At 39.1% G+C, this 19,813-nt stretch overlaps 1 protein-coding gene across 5 annotated transcripts; it reads right to left on the bottom strand.

The window, feature by feature from the left end:
• Positions 1 to 662: 662 nt before the first annotated feature.
• HMGCR (3-hydroxy-3-methylglutaryl-CoA reductase) lies at positions 663 to 19,446 on the bottom strand. Of its 5 annotated transcripts, none has more exons than XM_065664082.1 (20): positions 19,216 to 19,446; positions 15,691 to 15,886; positions 15,182 to 15,293; positions 14,564 to 14,651; positions 14,386 to 14,470; positions 13,550 to 13,655; positions 12,127 to 12,233; positions 11,587 to 11,703; positions 10,757 to 10,908; positions 9,680 to 9,927; positions 9,368 to 9,540; positions 8,812 to 9,006; positions 7,456 to 7,614; positions 7,160 to 7,317; positions 5,935 to 6,040; positions 4,802 to 4,972; positions 3,456 to 3,596; positions 3,188 to 3,346; positions 2,741 to 2,895; positions 663 to 2,593 (listed from the first exon to the last, which is right to left on the bottom strand). In XM_065664082.1, the coding sequence occupies exons 2-20, from the start codon at positions 15,853 to 15,855 to the stop codon at positions 2,539 to 2,541; spliced, it is 2,652 nt and encodes an 883-aa protein (XP_065520154.1). In that variant the 5' UTR covers positions 15,856 to 15,886; positions 19,216 to 19,446; the 3' UTR covers positions 663 to 2,538. The 5 variants fall into 5 exon arrangements, with proteins under 5 accessions (XP_065520154.1, XP_065520151.1, XP_065520152.1 ...); XM_065664079.1 differs by having other exon boundaries at positions 19,221 to 19,441; XM_065664080.1 differs by having other exon boundaries at positions 19,302 to 19,441.
• Positions 19,447 to 19,813: the final 367 nt, after the last annotated feature.

Genomic DNA, 19,813 nt, shown 5'->3' with positions numbered 1-19,813 from the left:
TGCAGGGAGAAATCAAAGCCAGCAACAGTTGTGTAGTTAGAGACAGCTGCAGCACTTCTGACCTCACAGCGCTGAAATGTTCATGTCAGACACACAGCAGGACTGCTGTGTAGCAGCGGTATATTCAGGACCCATGTGAAAAGGAGGTGATCCACGCAAAAAGAAGCAAGCTAGTAACCAGAGTCAAATACACTACTTATACTACCTTTTCCTAGGGTTTTATAATACTTGGAAAACAGTATGAATTGTAATAATACCACACTTAAGTTGCGGCAGCTCTAGGAACTTCAATCCAGAGAGCTAGTGTGGTTCTGCCAATGATGCAAAACAAACTGCGTAAGACTGTTCCTGTACTGAAGCATTCTTGTAATGCAAACTTTGCAGAAATGCCCAAATATGTCACTGTCATTCACACAGGGAAACAAGAACGCTTCAGTTCCCTAAACTTCCCTACACATCTGAAATGGTAACCTCTGCTTCTGGCATAAAACATGTAGCACCAAGGAGACAGGATGGATGTTGCAGTGTACATCTGATGGCAGACAGACTCACAGACACTACCAACATCAAGCTTAGGAGCTGAATGCTTGCATTTCATGTTGTCTGTTTGGATATGTCACTAAGTCAGGAAGTAACCTTAAAATATCACAGTTAAACCAACATGTTTTCCATTGTTTTACTGGAACTGAAAAAGTAGTTCTGTACCAAAATGTACACAATTTAGTAATAATACAAAATGTTAATTCTGCAAGACAGAATGTCAGTTAAATCCACCAAACTGAACACTGAACCACCATTTATTGCCAGGACCGTGTTATTTTAAATAAGGTCATTGAATGAACACAGAAACAAAGTAGTTCCAATTTTTCTTAAAATGGTAGCTATTAGCAACAATACTGCAGGAAGATAAGCATTTGTGATACTTGATATTTACATGCTATAGTAACACATGTAGCATGTAGTATGTCTTCATGCTTGCACATTTGCTTTATGAGCTCATTACAATGGTATGAATCTGCTGATGTACTACAAAACAACTAATAATGATTTATATCAAATTTGCACATTAGAAGAGCACCTCTGCTAGTCACCCCTGCAGGAATGCCATCGCATTCCAGCAAGAAACCCAGTCCAATCCACAAATCTGTCCCCAAAAAAGCAAACAAAAACCCCAAAACAAATAAAAGAACACCCCATCATCAAGCATATTAACAATTTCCTTCCTGTGATTAACTAGGCAGGGTGATACATTTAGCAATATTCCCAAAACTGAATCAAACCAGAATAAACTTGTGGTTTCTGTATTACATTAAGAACACCTGAGACTGCTTCACTGGTCCAAGTACAGTACTTTAATACAAAAACTGCTTGTTGCATTAACATAAAATTTAATTGAATTCCCTTAATTAGTACTCTTCATTGAAAAAAGGGTAAGATTTCTTCTTAAAATAAATACTCCCCGCTCAAAAAGAAAGTTTAAAAGGAATTAAAATACAAAATCCCCTAACGTGAGGAGGACAGTGTGATCTTCTGGCTTCATCTCAACTGAAATAGTGGATACTCACCTATTCCTGGGGAATAAGTGTCAAACACTTAAAAATAATAATTAGGAGCATACACACACACACACTGTACCTTGAGAGACTTCCTTTAAGAAGTGTAAACATCTGTTCATGACTCCTGTTATTTGAATGCACGCCTATCAAAAGGAGTTTGAGAAACTGCATTTGCTTCAACACCCGCCTGACTCTTAACAGTTTCTGGAGTTACCAGTTTCAAAATCTATTTCTTCTGTCTGCACAAAATAACAAAACAGTTGGATACGCTGTTTTTCCCTACTTCAGTACCAGTTATATTTAACAGTTCAGAACTTTACAGGTAACAAGTTTTCCATAATTCCAATAACCTAAACTGTGGATTTGAAACATTGAATGCTGCTTAGCTGAAGCAGCAGCAAATTCAGTACTATGTACATGGGGGTTCCTATAAAAACTACAGCAATTCAATAAAAATTCTTGTAGCCTAAAACTTAAGTTTTACATGTGAACAAAACTGGGATTTCATGGGAAGTGATCAGGCTTGCCATCACTTTAAAAAACATGCTTTTCTAACCAGAACATAAGGATGGCAACAACCAGCACATCCAAGCCAAGTGTAGACCAAACTATATTTTTTAATGTACAAAGTACATTATATCACTTTTCGGTAGTCACCAGGCGCTTACAAATCAAAATAATCTCAGCCAGTAAAAACATAAGACTGCCCCTTTAGAAAATCATGTGTAAGGTCAAGAATTCCAAACCCATGCTCAAGACATCTGACAGGACTTCCTTTATGAAGTCATCTCTAATCACTGAAGAAAGTCAAAGGCATAAGTAGTGTCACCCAAGTCCGCTGATCTCTCACTTCATCTTACACAGACATTATTATGTTAAAGGTGATTTGTATTTTAAACTTCACAGATTTTGGTTGGTTTTTTATCCCCATACATCTGGTCAGTTGCTAGAGCAACTCTTCATTTCAAAGCTTTTTTAGTATTCAAGCTGCCTTCTTAGTGCAGGTTCCTTGAAGATCTTGTAGATTTATTTTTGACCTAATAAAAACAGTAAGATAATTATATTACACAGTTAAAGTGCTCCACTGCTATTACATGTTTCTATTATTCACTTAATTATTATTGAATCTTGTGTACTTGGAAGAAGGTCAAACCAGCAAAAACAAGAATTTTTCTGTTTCTTACCTGTTGTGGATCATGTGGCTCCTGACAAGGTGCCCAGCTGCAAGAGCTGCCATCAGTGATAACTCCCCTGCCATCACTGTGGCACAAACAATTTTAGCAAGCTGACGGGCATTTTCACCAGGGTTATCCTGGCTTGCACCTTGAACACCTAACATCTGGGGAGAAAAATATGCAGTATTATGCTATGAAATCTAAGTCAACTTATGCTAAATTTAGTACTAAAGTCTTTGCAAATTATCTCATCAGCTATCTTTAAATAACTTAAATATCTTAAGCTTTAGAAACTCAATACATGAAAACAGTTTTAGATAATTCTAACATTTTAATGTCAAATCCTCCAAGTTTCAAGAAGCTCCTTCCCACAACTTTACTAAGACACAGTGTATACAACATGAAAGTGAGATTTGACTGAAATAGCTAAGTTGCTTTAAACTTTCCGATTTATACCTGCAAACAGGCTTGCTGTGGGAGCAAGTTGGTTCCTCCGCCAACAGTTCCTATTTCAATAGAAGGCATTGTGCAGCTGATGTACAGGTCTTCGTTGGTGGAACCAGTTTTCTCCATCAGAGTGATGCAGTTAGAACTGCCCACATTCTGCGCAGCATCCTTCATATCAGGAAGGAGAAGCAAAACAAAACCAAAACACTCAATTAAGCATTTGGATAAGATTTACTATGAAAGAAAACCTAAGTTAATCAGAGTAAAACAAACCTACCTGACCACAGGCAATGTAGATAGCCGTCACAATGTTTGCTGCATGTGCATTGTAGCCACCTATGCTACCAGCCATAGCAGAACCCACCAAATTCTTGTTGATATTGACTTCAACTATATCATCTGTAGTTGTTTTCAATACCTAGACAAAGTGGTACATTTTTACTACACCATTCCTTAGGCAGGAGTAGAAATGCATTATTTACGATTAGTAAGCCCTTGCCCCTTGTTTACTTCCACACGGAATTCAACTCAGTCCTTTGTCCTAGACACCTGCTTTTAGTTTTGCTCACAAGGAGTTCTTTCAAATGCAGACTGCATTGTCCAAGTAACAATGGAAAGGGCAGTTCAAAGGGTTTGGACTTGCACAGGCCTTTAAAAGCTCATACACTCTAGGAATACTGTGTCCACCTCTGTACTCAGCATTTACAAATTACAGAACTGAAAAAGGTCTAGAGAAAAGTATGTTCAGAGACACATTGGAACAGTCTTTTTACTCATTCTTCAAAAGCACAAGGAGGTAGTCCTTACACCAGATGTAGCTACAGTGTGGAATCGCTTACATAGTTTTGCAAAAAGGAACTGGACAAACTACTGGGGAAAACAAACAAAAAACTAAATCCATCAGATCTGAAACCACAAATTCAGAAAATCTTGAACAAGTTGATGGAATACTATTCTGAGTACAGTGCAGTAAATTCTTCCCTGGCTACTGTCCCTCTTGGCCAGTGCTAGCCACCAGGTAACAGGCAACAGATTTGGTCTGATGCACACAGCCAGTAATCTGAGCTCAAGTGGAACTGAATCTAAGATAGTGCTTAAGATGCAGGACAAGGTTGCCAGGGGCTAGAAATGGCACTGCTTATAAAGATTACCCTTCATCATGCAAGACACTAAGGCAGCTTTGGAATTATGTGAAGCACCTGATTATCTGTTTTCATTGTAGTAGAGACATATAAACCTTAATAAGAATGCCAGGTTTGTGTGGGAGACAACAGTGAAATGATCAAAAACATGGGGTCTAATGATAGGCAAAGCCCTCTGTATAAGGATCTGATAACTGGCAATTTTTTTCAAAAGTAAGAAGTTAAAATCCTAATGCATTCAACTTTATCATTATGTGTATGCATGTTATATATACGCACATTATGTCAGAAAGGACAATGAAAGAAAAACACTTATTGTCTCAGGAAACATGGCTTATTTACAGCATTACCTGAAAATACATGTAGGAATCATTCTCACCTGGAAAACAACTTATAGTTAATATTTATGATCCAAGGCAGGTATCAGTTTTGTAGAATGAATGCATTTTTATTAAACAAGTAAAAGAAAGCGAACACTTACTTCTCTAACAACCTTGGCTGGAATGACTGCTTCACAGACAACAGACTTCCCTCTTCCTTCTATCCAGTTTATAGCGGCAGGTTTTTTGTCTGTACAATAGTTACCACTAATAGCTATAACCTGGAGATCAGGAAACTCTTCATTCAACCTTACCAGTGCTTTTTCAGTACCCTGTTAGAAAAGAAAGAGATAAAAGGCAACAATATCATTACAGTTGCAAAACAAGCTACTCAAGGACAGTGGGGCAGCAAGATTAGATTAGGTCTAATCAAATCATCAGTTACAGTTGAAGAAATGAACATAGTTTCAGGAAGGAACCTGGACCCAGAGAAGAAAAATCCAATTATCACTATGTTTTTTCTAACTACTTTGGGAATTATATAGGGAATAACTGTTTTTCCTTGTGCATATGGACTCTCTGGATACATTCTCGGTGCATGGTCATGTGTTTACCATGCTGAAGATACAACATGAACTAAGACAAAGACTTATGGGCATGACACAAATGCATTCTGCATGTAGTGGAAAGAGCTTCTCTACACTAGAAAATCAGAAAGAAGGTCTGCTATATTTGGTACCTGTGTATGATCAGATTCATTTATTACATAGTTGAAGTTCTGACAGACTTAAATTTAATATAGAATAGGCAAAGAGTATCAATCTCAAGCAGCACAAAGCATCCCAACAATCTATGGGTCATGTCTCAAGTTCTTCCACGTTTGCATAAAAACAAAAAAACCCTAGAGGACATCTCCACTGCCATGCACCAGATACCTAAACCTTTATTTACAAGGAAGTGATAAACACGTCACTTAACAGAAACAGATTAATTACTGTGGGATACAATCTTTGCCCCAAAGCAACACAGCAACCAGCTTAATTTATGAAGAATACTTTCTCTAAATAATAATAAAAAACCCATAAAATATGAAGTTAACTTTTCATCATTCTCATCCTATTCTTGTTTATACTTGACAAGGTTTAACACTTTTAATATTTTTATAGCACTGCAAACAGCACTGTGTCTTAGCTTTCTGTCTTCACATGTCAAGTAGTCACACACTGGTAGGCTACAACTTATTTATTCTTAAAAGGCACATCTACTAAAGGGACTTCAGGGGACTGGTCCTTACTTTTGAAATCATATTCATTCCCATTGCATCCCCTGTTCCAGACTGAAAACGGATATAAAGGTTACGACCAGCCAAACTGATGAGAAGTTTTTGTAGGCGGGCAAACCTGCAAGAAAATTTAAGTATTACTTAAAGTCCTCAAGGGAAAAGATTAAATTAATTTTAAGTGGCAAAATGACAGTAAATCATTGCAGATAGCACTGATAACAACACGGTGTTCCTCCTCCCTCATAGGAGGCACAGGAAAAAGCCTTCAGCTACCATGTACACAGTCCTTTCAAGTAAATATTTTAAAATTTATCACTGCAAAAGTGTTTACTTCCTTTTTATGTTTTCTATCCCTGAACTTCATGAAATAAAATATCCTCAAGTGCTGATGTAAATTTAATTCATTCCCATTCCTTAAAACATCTGACTACCAGGTATAAACTGAGGCCTTAGGAAATTCTTACATCGGCTTTACAGCAAGGCAAAATGCATGCTGTCTTCAACTACAGTACAAGCCCCACAGGTGAAACAAGAACTGGGAAATACTGCATTTATCGACAGCACGACTTGATTCTGGCGAAAATACACATGTGAACTTGGCTGACACTTGTAATATTTGTAAGAAGCAAATCTGATAAGGAAATCTCTTTATGAGCATGTAATAATAAATCTCAGAAAAAACTGTAGGGCTTGAAACAGACTTGTTCGTAATACTGATTTACATTTTTCTGCATTTCAGTTCTAGCATTGTTTATCCTGTATTCTCTGGAATCTCACAAATTAATTCTTACCATTAGTAATATCATCTGAAAGGCTAGATTCCAAACTCTGAATTACTTTTTGCACAGTAACTACTAAAAATTCAAATAAGCTTTTATGTTTATTTTCAAATGCTTAAATAAAATCAATAACGTATTTCGTGATGCAAATGACTGTTGCCAAGATACAGTTGTTTACCATTTATCACTGGAAAATGTTTACTACTAGCCTTGGTCCATACACAGAGTGATTTTTATTTTCACAGACTCACATTACATGGGATAGCCAAAATAAAGATCTAATTTCCTGTATTGGAGTATGCCAAAAAAAAAAAAAAAAAAGCCAAAAAACCAAACCAAACAAAAAAAAAAAACAACAAAACAAACAAACAAACAAAAAAAACCAACCCAAAAAACCCAGTTAGCAGCTACAGAAGTCTTCTGTCAGGAAAAAAGTCTGGAACAGCTATTGTACTTACCTACTTGTGCTGTCAAAAGCTTCCTTCATTATTTTAAAGCCTTCAGGGCTTTCAAGCCAGACTTTCACTTCTGCAGCCTGGCAAGCACTGGGCAGTCTTACAACAGGTCCTCGAGTCATTCCATCTGCCAGAATGCGGCTACGTGCTCCTCCACCAAGCTAAAAAATTAAAGCAGAAGGGAAACGAAGATTACTGACAGTGAATTTTAGTTTTTAGGAAGCCAGACACATGCGTTATATAACCCCAAATATGCTTTATAACACATGAAGTTTTCAAGCTAGTCATGCAATACTTACACATATTGCTCTGCATCCTCTGTTAGTGCTTGCTACAAGACAACCTTCTGTTGTTGCCATTGGCACCTGAAACTCTTTGTTATCCAGAAACAGTGGTCCTGCTACGCCTACAGGAATAGGCATATATCCGATCACATTTTCACAGCAAGCTCCCATTACCTTACAAAAAGAATACAAACGGTATCACTAAGGTTTCATTACAGTGGTATGGAGCAACATGTTACATGCAATGCCTGTGGTACCTTAGCAAAAACCCACAACCCTATCCATAAAACAACCAATTCCCACCTCAAAAAATAAATAGTACAGCTATCAACAGCTAATACTGTTCAAGTCTAGTATTTCACGGATGTATTGAATTTTACTAAGTCTTAAACACTATTTAAAAGACTCTCATACTGTTAAACAAATTTTAAATAGACTTCCATTTTAACTTGAGCTCCAGGCAGTATTACTGTTAGCTGAACTCAGGCTCAGTATTAGTGGAATTCTGCATTTCTGAGATAAGGCAGCTGCACACTTCAGTCAGAAATATTTTGAGTAAGCTTCTGAGTGAGGAAAACTCACCCACCATCTCCCTTGGTTTAAAAACATGAAGAACAGTAAAAGGTACTGCCTTATGTATGCCTTTTTTATCTTCTGTATCAGTTTTCACAAAGCTCATCTTTTAATTTATGTACATAGAATCATAGAATAATAGAATAGTTTGGGTTGGAAAGGACCTTAAGATCATCTAGGTCCAACCCCTCCTGCCATGGGCAGGGACACCTCACACTAGACCATGTCACCCAAGGCTGTGTCCAACCTAGACTTGAACACCACCAGAGAGGGAACATTCACAACCTCCCTGGGCAACCCATTCCAGTGCCTCACCACCCTCACAGGAAAGAATTTCCTCCTTATATCCAGTCTAAACTTTCCTTGTTTAAGTTTTAACCCGTTACCCCTTGTCCTATCACTACAGTCCCTAATGAAGAGTCCCTTCCCTCTCCAGCATCCCTATAGGCCCCCTTCAGGTACTGGAAGGCTGCTATGAGGTCTCCACGCAGCCTTCTCTTCTCCAGGCTGAACAGCCCCAACTTCCTCAGCCTGTCTCCATACAAGAGGTGCTCCAGTCCCCTGATCATCCTCGTGGCCCTCCTCTGGACTTGTTCCAGCAGTTCCATGTCCTTTTTATGTTGAGGACACCAGAACTGCACACAATACTCCAGGTGAGGTCTCACAAGAGCAGAGTAGAGGGGCAGGATCACCTCCTTTAACCTGCTGGTCATGCTCCTTTCAATGTAGCCAAGTATGTATCTCATCTATTTGGAAAATGGGTTTAGAGTGAATTTTGCTCGTCTGCCTTTTACTTACCAAAGAATAATTATAATTCCTATATGGAAGATACTGCAAAGATGAAGGTTCAGGGAGTTTCTTAGATAACATCTGTCTGCGAATGGATACACCTCGCTCTTGAGTTTCCATAAGGGTTTCCAGTTTGTATGCAGGAATATGCTTAGCATTAACTAAACTGATGACCTCAGCATCAGTAAGGAATTTTGCTCCTTTCTGGAAACATGAAGTGGGAAAGAAAGAACAGTTTCTCGTGGTGAAAATCCTCTTAGGTATTTCCAAATGAAAACAAGTAACAAGTTTACATTGACATTATCAGAGTACAACTAAAAGAACCAATTGCCAGTATCAGATTTTGCAGTAGGCCAGGATATGATCAAGAACTTTTTACTCAGTCATCCACTTGCACATGTAAACGATGAAGCTTCAGTGACTTGGTATGTCGTGAATGATGAAGCTGCTCCCTGAACTACCCTGCCCCAACTGACTGGAGGAGAAGTGGCTTATAAAAGCGTTTTGTACTCTTGTAATACCTCACCCCAGTTATTAAAACCCCACAACCCTTATTTTTCCATACCTCTGCATTTCCAAGTATACTAACACATTCCTCAACAGAACGAGGCTCTTTTGGTAACTCGATTTCTTCCTCTTTCCCATGACGACATGAAGATGTTTCCACAGGATTGCAACTGCCAACTACAAATGTAGCCTTGGTTGATGACTCTGCTAATACAGGTTTTATGACTTCAGCTGCAAAAAAACAATTAAAATGACCTTTGGTTCACAAAATTCTCAGGTTTTGCTTCCAAATACAACACATAAACACAGATTTCAGTATTTGTTCCAAATACTCAGGAATAGGTTCAGACTTAAAAATGCTAAAAATTACCATTTCCATCTTTGGGAACTAAAGCTTCTTCTAATGTGTTAGATTTCTGATTGTTTTTCAGAAGTCCAGATTGTTGCTTCCTGCAACAATTCTCTGGGACTTTTTTCTGGACGATCACTGGAGATGTTATGGGATTCTTCAGTGAGAGTGTGGATTCAGTCTCTGCTTGCTCAAAGAAGATGTATTTGACAGCAAGAAGCAGGGCTAATCCAAGAGTGATTACTTGTTCAATATTCATACTAGCCATTCTGAAACAGACAAAAAGTACAAACAAAAAGTAAATACATGGTACATACAATCTGTAGCTTATAAACAGCATTCTGACATCCCTTTGCTTTAGAAAGCGCAAAAGTTTCATCATAATTTATACTGTTACAGAAATCCCAGTTAAAGGCATCTTCTACCAGGACATTCAAATATGCTAGATTAGGGTAGACAAATCATTCTGTGCATCATTAACAACCTCAGAATTTTAAGATGTCATTAAACAGTTACCAAGTCTTATCTAAAAAGCAATCCCAATAACAGAAAGGACTGTAAGATATTCACTAACAGCCCTTCTCCCAATGATAAATTGGAGTTTCAATCATCATCCTCTACCAAGAATGACTACTGACATGCAAGCTGAACTGCTATGAGGCCAGACAGTTCTGAACTTTCAGAAGTAAGATAGAACCACCAGTGCTGCTAATTTCAGCTGAGCTGAAGGAAAAGCAATGTGACACAGCTTCTGTGCTTTTTCCACTTGTGTGGAAAAGCTCCACATAAATAATTACCTTAGTGCAGTCACAAAATTTATTTTCCAGTGTGCTCTGAAAGGTGTCAGTACTAGTGGGAAAAGGTAGCATTTTGATGCATACAGGACAACTGGGTCCTGATCATTCCTTGATTACTTCCAGGAGATTGGAGAAACAGCATAATATTGAAATATTTCTTATGAAATGTCACCTATGGTTCCAAGAAATCCTGAATCTTCGTTTACAAGTGTAAAGCACTTGTAAAGCAAGTTTACAAAGCTTAGCAGCTGGAGAATACAGCTTAATGAAGAAAACACATCTCTTCTGTGAAGTCACCTACCGAGAAAGGTAGAACTGCCATAATGAAACATTAGGTTCAATTCTCTTCGGTGCATTCTCATCCAATTCCACTGAATTTTCTACAGTACTGTTTTGAGCAGCTGGTTCTGCTATCCAACGACTGTGGGCATGAACAAGAACCAAACCCAGTGACTGTAGTAAAAACGTAAAACAAGTATTAATTTTTCAAGAGTAACTAGGTATCTGACACACTAAGATTAAACAGTCTCTAGTTTTTGTTCATTTGGTTTTCTGGGAGGGTTTTTTGTGTTTTCCATTCCTCAAAAGTCTAAAGCTAAAGGCTGATTTTCCACACCTCTCATCCAACACCCATTTTGGCCTATCACAGTAACACTCAGCTTTGAACCTGTCCCTCCACATCCTTTCAGTTGCTCAATAAGCAAAGGAAGCTGAGGGTACTGTAGGGGTAAGAATCACAGAATCATTACTGTTGTAAATAAGCCTCTGGAGATCATCTAGTCCAACCCCTCTGCCAAGGCAGGGCCACCTATAGCAGGTTGCAGAGGAATGTATCCAGGTAGGTTTTGAACGTCTCCAGAGTGGGGGACTACACAACCCCTTCAAGCAACCTGTTTCAGTGCTCTGCAACCCTCAGTGTAATAAGGAGGGAATTAGTACACATGAAATGTGTACACAGAGATGGCATATGCAGGAAGACTTCAGGTGTACATACAGGGGGTGTTATTAAATTACCATGGTAAACTAGACTAATGGGATGCAGAATGCAAATCTACAGAAAGCAAAAGCTTGATTCATTGCACTAAGACACCTTACTGACTGTATAACCACAGGTGAAAAAGAGCCACAAACCATAATCATTTTGACTCTCTGTGTTACAGGATTTGGTTTGTTTTCTTCTTCTTCTAGAACACGAGCAAAATGGCTAAGCTGCCATATAGGACGCCCTTCACGACTCTCTCTCGAAAGCTGCAAAAATAACAAAATTTAAAATAGGTCATATTTAGTACATACTAGAAGAACCAGCAAGCAAGCTCTGACATTGTGTTTTTATTTGATCATTAACAAATTATAAACAAGGAGTTAGCCTACAATCTACTGTTTAGCCTACGTTAGACTGTAAATTGAGAAAAACCCTGCACAACCAATAGTTTACGATATAATTAATTTACTCTGCTTTACGTCAAAACTCACCACTGAGTGTGACCCATTTACAGTGGCATTAACAAGTTACCGTTATCAGCTGGGCCACCGTAACTCTTTTTATGCATTCCCTCTGTTTGCTTTGAAAAGATAAACATGCTGGTGTGTGATTCCATGGAGAAATGTAAAGCCTACAGGAAGCACAAGTTCTGAATATTAAGCTCAATCTTGTCTTGAAGCTGGTCCTACCTCTAATACCAAGGACACGCAAGCTGGAAAGAAGGTCATGAAGACAAAGTAGTTGGCAAGGACAGACATACAGCCAAAGCAGCACATAATTTCAAGTTGTCGTACACCTACATTAAAAAAAAAAAAAAAAAAAAAAGACATTTCATACATTTGTATATGCAACAAGCTTTCTGTATACTCAAAGAAGTGTTGCGGAAGTACAAAAGAAACCATTAAACTGATACTGCAAATTACAGGGTGAGCTATCTAGATTAATGAAAAATGAGCGCATTAAGCCCTAGCCATTGTGCATCAGCTTATTCTAAGCACAGTATGTATTTATGGTATAGTATTTACAGAAAACTTTTAAAGTCTAAGTACATACAAATGATTACAGTTCAAGATTTTAAAGCTTCACATTGAAAGCCTGGAACTCCTCACTTACCTAAGCAAAGAACAGTTAGATGTCATGTACCAAAAACCCTTCTGAAGGTAGCAAGAAACACTTTATACCTCACCTACTCTTCAAAAGTGTGGTATTCAGAAAAGTCAGTTAGCCATGTTGCACATGCATTATAGAACTTCCTTAGTAAAGATGAAACAGTTAACAGTATAAATAATTAAGAACACCCAAAAAAACAACTATATGCTATGCCAAAACAAGTTTTTTTTTTCCTAGATGTAAGCAGGACAACAGCTTATTAAGACACAATACCCTGAAAAGGTCCAAAACAGTCTGAAAAGCAAGTGCATTGGAAGATGCCTTTAAGGTATGCGAGACAGCTTGAGCACTAACCTTACCCTCAAGAAAAATCCCCAAGCAACAGACAAAAAACAAAATTGCAAACAAAAACCTTCTTTAGTCATAACTATGGCACTTGGATTGATTTTACAAAGAAATCAGTTATTTACACTTGCAACTCCTTCATTTATTACATTTAACTGTTCTCTTTTTAAGGAAATTCAAGTGCTACTGCACACAGAACTAATGAAGATCAGAAGACTGGAAAGGAAAAAAAATACACAACCATTTAAAAGATTAGTTATTTAGTTTTGCCTAGTGTAATTTTTAGAAATGCTCCATTTTTGCAAAAATATGAAATAGGTACACATGTGCTGGAAGTGTAACTCATTTTTAAGAATGCCCAAGAGAAAATGCCAGCAGGTCTTTTAAGATGTTAACAGGAATGACAGGAAGCCTCAGTTTCATAAGAACAACCGTAGGAATGGACTTCTCTGCAGCTATCTGTATTTCAAACTTCTCTTCAGCATATTATCCGTAAGTGCACAAAACTAGTAACATAGGCTAACCAGGAAGGCAAAGAAATAGATTAAGGCACTCCACCCTGGTGGGTAACAACTGTCATTTGAAACTCTCAATATCCCAAGGCCTTTCAAGATTTAGACTGAAAGATTGTTATCACCCTTAGATTGTACCACTCACCTGACATAGTACCAACACCAATCACAAGACACTCCACAAGTGCATCCAGTGTAAACGTAGGGCCTAAAATTGCCATTCCACGTGAAATATTTTCTCTAACTTCGTCCTAAAAAGAAAAATTTCTGTACATTAATATAAAGACAGAAATCAAATTAAGGGAGTACACATAACATAGTTAGTACCTGGTTAGTAAATTGAGTAGTAGTATGGTGATTAAGTCCTTAACAAAACATATATTGAAAATGAACTACTATGAGAGCATGTATTCTTTAATTGCTTTATTTCCCGTAAGTATGACAGTCTTTATTTACATAAAATTATTTAATTTTTATTAATTTCTCTACCTTAGGTTCACCATTATTCTAAGCTCCTAAAACACTAATAGGCACAAACTTTAATTACAGGACTTCTACACTTTAAGACATAAAATAAAAGCCACTTGTGTCATGGCATTTCAAAAGTTCTTGCAACCACTGCTGCCTATGGTTGCATACCCTAACTTTTATTATTCCATTATTTAACTCTCTAGACTTAGCTGACAAAAGAAGACACAAAAGACACCAAGCCTTTCCACTGGCGGCCAAGGTATTTCCTCCAGAAGCCAAGCATGGCAAACTCTAGGGTGTCTGCTGCAGCTGTTTCATTGGTGGAATCATAGAAGGGTTTTGGCTTAGAAGGAACCTTAAAGATCATCTAGTTTCACCCCCTCCACCGCAATGGGATTATGTACCTATTTGAACATTAAATTAAAGAGCTCCATTGCAAAATAAATAACCAACCCCAAATCCAGAAAAACCCAACCAAACAACTGGAAAAAAAAAACAACCCCCCCTAACCTGTGAGTTGGAACTGAGTGCAAATTTGGCTAATGCACTTGCTCTCGACAGATCAATCAGAAGCAGGAAGAAGGGTAAAGCTTCACTGAAAAAAGAGAGGCATATGTTAAAATTCAAGGTCCATTGTAGAGGAACAAAAATTCAAGCAAGAAATCAGGAAAAAAAATTCATTACTTACTTCAGACCTGTCAGCTCTTTATCCAAGAAGTGAATTACCACTGTACTAAAAACAAAACTTGAGAATATTGTGAAGAGGCCAGCAATACCTTAAAAAAAAAAAAAAGAGAGAGAATTGAAAGATTTTGTTTTACGTATAAGGAGGAAAACAGAAAATCCATGCCTTTAGATCAGTCCTGAAGCAAACAAATGACAATTCTCATCTCTCAGACTGCAGTAATAGCAGGTAAGATACAAACTGAAGTGGGTGCTATTTTTATGCAGACATTTAAATCTAAAATTTGTACTGTATTCAAAGTAAGACTCTAAGAAATAAAAGCCATAATCCTTCTCATTCATTATCAGCAAAACTGAAAACTGGCATATAAACAGCTCTGTATTTTTAAGTGTTTCACACAATAACTACTTCAAGAATTACATTTCCATTGTTCATATAACTACACAAAAATCCTTAAAAAAACTGTACTTTGATACATGCCAAAATTTTATTCTGCTATCAAGCAAGTAACTAAAATAACCCCCTTGTGTACGTAAGTATTTGAACTTGAATATGTGTTACCAGTTTACATTCAAACCCAATTAAAATACATACAGCAAATAGAAAATTCACATACAGTACCCAAAATATATTTTGATCCAAGCTGCCTTAGGTTCTGGAACTGGAAATATATATAAAGGATTGCTATACAGCGTGTGATTGTCAGGATGATGATGTCACTGCTCAGAACATCCTGTTTGAAATACAAAGCAATTTTGTTAGCTCGTAAAGCAGTAACTCCTTCAGTTTTAATAATAAAAAAAAAAAAAAAATCTGTTGTGAACCTGCACTAAAAAGGAAGTTTCACTGCTGGTATCACTGCTTGTCCGTCCTAAAAAATTAAAATATTGCAAACAGTGTAAACTCCTTGTTCACTAGATACTGTGCAACTGAAAGTCAGATTTCATGAAAACCACCTGTAACACATCACTGCTTGCATACAGCTTTAATATCCATAATAGGAAAAGAAGGCAATTAAATTTCTGCATAGCTACGTTCCTCCTAATACGTCACTATCTGATGTTGTTCTACTGAAAACCCCGGCTCTACTGATTGACAGTAAATACTATAACATGAATTTAAATCCTTACTTCTTCAAGTTTCGGGCACTCATAATTCCAGCCGCAGATCTTATCATTCCCAGTGAACATCTTCATGGACATCATACAGATGGTGAGAGTCACGGTCCCCACAATGACTTCCCAAGGATGGGAGGCCACAAAAAGCCCGTGCATTCGAAAGAGTCTGGACAGCATTTTCAAGAGTCTCTTTCTACCCTTAGCAAACCTGCAACAAAAGAGTATTTCATATAAGCAAGTATAGGATTCATGGAAAAAATACAGAGATCTAAAAATTTCTGAAAGTCATCCCTCAGAAGAGCCAAACCAAACCAAAACCAAACACAAATGAACACTCTCCCCCTCCCCAGTTTATTAACAGATGAGTAAGAATCTCTACCTTTGAACCTTTCATGTAAAACACATTTATATATAAACCTCTGAAATATAAGATTATCTGCTCCTGCCTTCTCAGTATCTTTTTTTTTTTTTTTTTAATACACATCTGTCTTGTTTCTTCAAGGTCTTGCTAATATGTCTCCACCACTCACAACATCTCTTTCTGTCATACAATTTGGATTCACTTTGGCTCAAACTTCTTGTTTTTACCACCTACATAAACACTTACTAAATTCTTTAACCATTTTGTACTCACTCTTCCTATCAAAAATACTAACTTCATTTTAACTATATAAAATTACCAACTAACCATTGTTGGTAATGCTCGACTTCAACAGCAGAACTGTAATTTTATCTCTCTGTGTCATCTTTATTTTCTGCTCAATACTCTGCAGTGATTCAAGTTAATCACATTGAAAATGGTTCCTTCTTCACCTCAAGCCTGAGTCCTTCTCACATACAGTATCCTTTGACACTGCTCTTTTACCCGTAACTAATTCCCAGGTTACTGCTCCATTTCATCATCCCAACAGGTAACAAACATTCCACAGAAATTCTCACACCTCTTTCACATAACTGAGAATGTGGATGGTACAACCTTCAGTTACAAAAACTGCATCCTAGTCAATTTGCTGTGTGACGTGCCTTTAGACAAGTTCATTGAGAATTTTTCCTTATGTTTTTTAACACAGGAACAAAATGCCAAAAAATTCTCTCAAATACATTAGTACTGGGACTTCTCATCACACACGATCAACAGCTTATAAAACTCTGCGATGAAAGATAATTATGTAACTATATAATGAAGTTCAAAAGATGCTTAAATAGTAGTGTGGCTAGCAGAGACAATCTGTAATTCACTATTTACATGTACAAACCTAGCACTGATATCCAACTAGATTACCATACAGGATTGAGGGCTCTACACACTGACATTTCAAAAACCTCATCATGTTGCCTTAAAAGTAACAACCCCTCCATCAGGCTTCTGGGAATGGAGTCTTCTAGTAACTTTTTTAATTTTTTTTTGCTTGGACATCAAAAATGAAGCTGTCATTCAATGGAGAAAATAAAAAGAGAGGGCAAATCTATCTGCTTAGTGTTTCCGAAGATACCAGAATCATATTGGTTTCCTACTGAAGCCAATCTCAATCATGGGAGCACTAACAGCACCAGCTTATTTTTCTCTACCGTTCACAGTGAAGGCATATCAGGACTTTTTGGCTCATGGAACCATTCACTGAGGACTGCTTTCATTGTAAATAGATTTTTTCCTGACAGAAAGCTTTTATTAAAAAACGAACACAGCATAACCACTCCTTTCAAAGTCAACATCGTAATTTTTCCCTGTGTAATATAATCTATGTATGGTTTTGTCAATTTATGTTCTTGCAAAGCTATTCCAAAGTGGCATTGTCGATTTTCTTCAGCAGAACACAAGGTATCTTTTAATTAGGAAAACTAAAATAAGACATAGCCAGAAGAATATATCTTAGTACCACAGATTTTGAAGCAATGCCAAGAATAAGAAAGGCACAGCAATGGCCTATGAAAATACAAATACTTCTTGAATAGCACACTGTTTCAGGACAAAGAGAATCAGTACTTACTACATGACTATGTAACATAGTGTCCTACCAGTCCTAAAGCTACAACTCTTAAATTCTAACAGTTGGAATTACTACCTTGTCAATTAAGAAGTTTTTAGTAGAGCTACAAAGATTTTAAAGTCTTTCTTCAGCTATTATTTTCCACATTTCTAAGTGAAATCAGTAAGTGTGAAATGGCTTTGCATAAATCAATTAGGAAAAGCTGCATTAATTTGATTATGAAAATAAGTATTCATAATACCTATCACTACACAACGGTTTATCAGTAACTGCTGCTACAAAATATGGGATGCCTCACTGCTGATCTTGGAGTTTAGTGAGTGTCAGTAACTCTCAACCTAGAAAGATTCTTTAAAGCCTTCATGTTTATTAAACCTGCTTGAAGTGCATGGGGTTTTTTGCTATGCAGTTACCATTCTAGAAAATATCCATGGAGATTTCATACATTGATCCTGCATTACTGAGTGCTGTAAAATGATCAGCTTATATTTCTAATTCTGTTTAAAATATTTCTATAGTTACATTGACTCATAGCTTGACATTAGCAAGACAATGTTAAATACCAATTAACTTTAACATTAATATAATTTTGTTAAATTTCAAATTGTGATTCAAAAAGTATGCTTCATAAATCCCTATCCACACACGGGGGGAGGGGAATGTAACTAGGTATCCTTAAGGTCCTTTCCAGTGCAAATAACACTATGATTCTATAATTTCCTATTTGCCTTTGTTTTCTACCAAAAATTTCCAGGAGACTATAATGCAAAGCAATCCATTCTGGGAATCAAAACAAAACAGAAGCAAAAAACAACTGCAACTCCTTTAAAAGGTACAAAAACGTAGCCAGAACCTAAAATGCAAACTAGACTGGTTGTATGTTTACACGAATAATTTACATAATTTATCTGCCACGTAACTGAATGAAATACCTTCGGTCTGACACACAGCTCTCACTAACCTCAGAGCAATCTGCAACACCATCCATTAGATCAGCAAAAATCTCCCACCTCTCCCTGATTCAGCAATAGCTACGGCGTTATAAAGGTAGCGAGTGGCAAAAACAGCTGAGCGAAAGCCTGCGCAGAGCTCACCTGCACAGCACATGACACCCCACAGACGCAGCGGCTTTTTTTCAGTGAGGGAAATCACCCTCCCGCACGCCCCCCACCGCCCCCCGCCAGCGCCGTGCCGGAGCACTGCTCTGCACTGTGACCGAGGCTCGGTCTGCACGGAAAACGACGGGTTTTCCCTGCAGCCGCGGAGGCTCCGCGCCAACAGCAGCGCTGCGACACCCGGTGCCACAGGAAGCCTTCCGGAGCCCACGCCGCGGGGCCGCACCCTCCGGCATCAAGGAGGCACTGCGACAGCAGCTCTGGCCTCCCTCGCCCGCCACCCGGAGCTGTGACGCCGGACGGCCACCGCTCCGGTGGGGCGCCGGTGACGCCAACGCCCTGCCCCGCGATTATCCGGACGGATGATCCCCGAGGGGCCGCCCGGAGCCGCGGCCCATCCCCAGACCACGAGGACCCCTGCCGCTGCCCCGCACCGTGCCTGACCGAAACGCTGCCCTCCTGCCACCCCTGCCGCTGCTCGCCGCTCGCTGCTCGCCGCCCCGGCGCCGCACCGCCGCACCCAGCAACACCGTCCTGGCTTCCGCCGCGCCGCGGACTGAGCCGGCTGCTCCTCCTCGAGCAAGGACACCCGGGGCGCGGCACGCCAGCCGCCGCCATCGCCCGATCGCGCAGCCAATGGCGTGCGCCCGGGCCGCCCACCCCGTGCCGCGTCACTCCCTGCGTCGCCGAGGCAACGGCCAGGCGAACGCGGCACAGCTCGAGACTCGATCAGGAGTGGGGAACACGCCATCTCGCCACGGGCTGCCCGCCAATGGGCCGCCGCGCTGCCCGCTCCGTGAGCCCTGATTGGGCGGCAGGAGGCGACTCGTTTACATATGGCGATCGACCGACGGCCTTGGCCCAACCCACCCCTCCTCCGGGGCCGCCCGCGGCAGCCCGGCGCGCGGGGCCGCGGCGCTGCCCGGCATTCAGAAGAAGACTCCATCTGTGCCCGCTGCTCCCTGGCTGCCCAAGCGGCTATAGCGGGTTTGGCTCACGAAGTACGGAAGGCCCCCCCATTACTCTCTTAGG

The sequence above is a fragment of the Lathamus discolor genome, chromosome Z, assembly GCF_037157495.1.
Source record: "Lathamus discolor isolate bLatDis1 chromosome Z, bLatDis1.hap1, whole genome shotgun sequence".
NCBI classification, from domain to species: domain Eukaryota; kingdom Metazoa; phylum Chordata; class Aves; order Psittaciformes; family Psittacidae; genus Lathamus; species Lathamus discolor.
The sequence above is the reverse complement of the archived record's forward strand: the minus strand, read 5'-3'. Positions and strand labels throughout refer to the sequence as shown.

What these genes read in the sequence shown, in the direction of transcription:
- HMGCR (XM_065664079.1), bottom strand. Translation starts at nt 19,399, where the DNA reads ATGGCGGCGGCTGGCGTGCCGCGCCCCGGGTGTCCTTGCTCGAGGAGG. An exon ending in GAGGGCAGCGTTTCGGTCAG is followed by an intron (nt 15,887 to 19,220) that starts GCACGGTGCGGG and finishes CTTTTGTTGCAG; the next exon opens with GTTTGCTAAGGGTAGAAAGA. An exon ending in GGAATTATAATTATTCTTTG is followed by an intron (nt 7,615 to 8,811) that starts GTAAGTAAAAGG and finishes TCTTTTTGTAAG; the next exon opens with GTAATGGGAGCTTGCTGTGA.